The 1,039-nt window shown below is 42.6% G+C and overlaps 1 protein-coding gene across 3 annotated transcripts in view; it reads right to left on the bottom strand.

Annotated features, from left to right (window-relative positions):
* Positions 1-524: 524 nt before the first annotated feature.
* Positions 525-1,039, bottom strand: part of LOC307173929 (acyl-CoA dehydrogenase family member 11) — a 40,685-nt gene continuing 40,170 nt past the window's right edge. For all 3 annotated transcript variants that reach the window (XM_079897524.1, XM_079897526.1, XM_079897525.1), the window contains exon 14: positions 525-978. In XM_079897524.1, the coding sequence (XP_079753650.1) occupies positions 867-978 (112 nt within the window). In that variant the 3' untranslated portion in view covers positions 525-866. The remainder of the gene's footprint in view (positions 979-1,039) is intronic.

Genomic DNA, 1,039 nt, shown 5'->3' on the forward strand with positions numbered 1-1,039 from the left:
GGCGGGGCTTGACTGTGTCTGTGGGGCACTGATTGGATGGTTGTGGTTTGCTATTGGCTGATCTCATGTGAGTGACAGGTTATAGCCCCGCCCTCATCATCAGAGAAGAGATGCTGAAGAGGAACTGATTCTGATTCCACATTACCAGGAACATCAATTTAATACAATAATGATGTGCATCAATAAATCATTTACAATAAACACTGCAATACTCCATTAAACAACTGTCAGTTTTGATTTTATGGGTTTGACTTTAAACCCTTTCTTCTAGAAAAAAACCTACAAATCACAGATGAGAATCTAAAAGTCTGACCAGATGAAGAGCGTTTCTGAAACATTCACATCTGGATCCTCATAATAATCTGGTATAAGCAGGGGTAAAAATAAACGACTCAAAAGCGCTTCCTTCCATGTTTTCTGCTGCGCGTCGTTTATTTTTACCACACGTGAGCACCAGTTATGTGCACCCCTGGAGGTTAAATCTTTCTTTACACAAGCCGAGCTCTGAATAAACTGGACATCTGAAGCGTTTCATGTTGTGCTTTATTCTGGAGATGAATATGAGATCAGGCACATCAGATCCGTATCTAGAGAAGAATGCAGAATATTGGCTCGAGCTTCTACAGTTTGTCTCGTCATCTAAGCGTGTGAAAGACAGTTATTGAACATTAATATTCACAGCACTGATGACACGATTATTCAACAGGGTTAGAATCAACACTCATGTTTACATCTGAAAGAAAATCTTTTATATATGTGAGGAACTGCAGACGTGACAGAGCAACCTCGATCTCCAGCTTCAGCGGAGCGTCACAATCAATATAATGTGTGTGTGTGTGAGTGTGTGTGTGTGTGTGTGTGTGTGTTTAAAGCTTCAGGCCGTCATACACCAGCGCTGAATCCATTGCTGTCGTCTGTGGGTCAAAACAACCGGCAGCGTCTCGACTGACCACTGGACACACATCCTGATCACACCACCTGCAACACACACACACACACACACACACACACACACACACACACACACACACACACACAC

This window comes from Squalius cephalus (genome assembly GCF_949319135.1).
Source record: "Squalius cephalus genome assembly, chromosome: 2".
Taxonomy (NCBI): Eukaryota; Metazoa; Chordata; class Actinopteri; order Cypriniformes; family Leuciscidae; genus Squalius; species Squalius cephalus.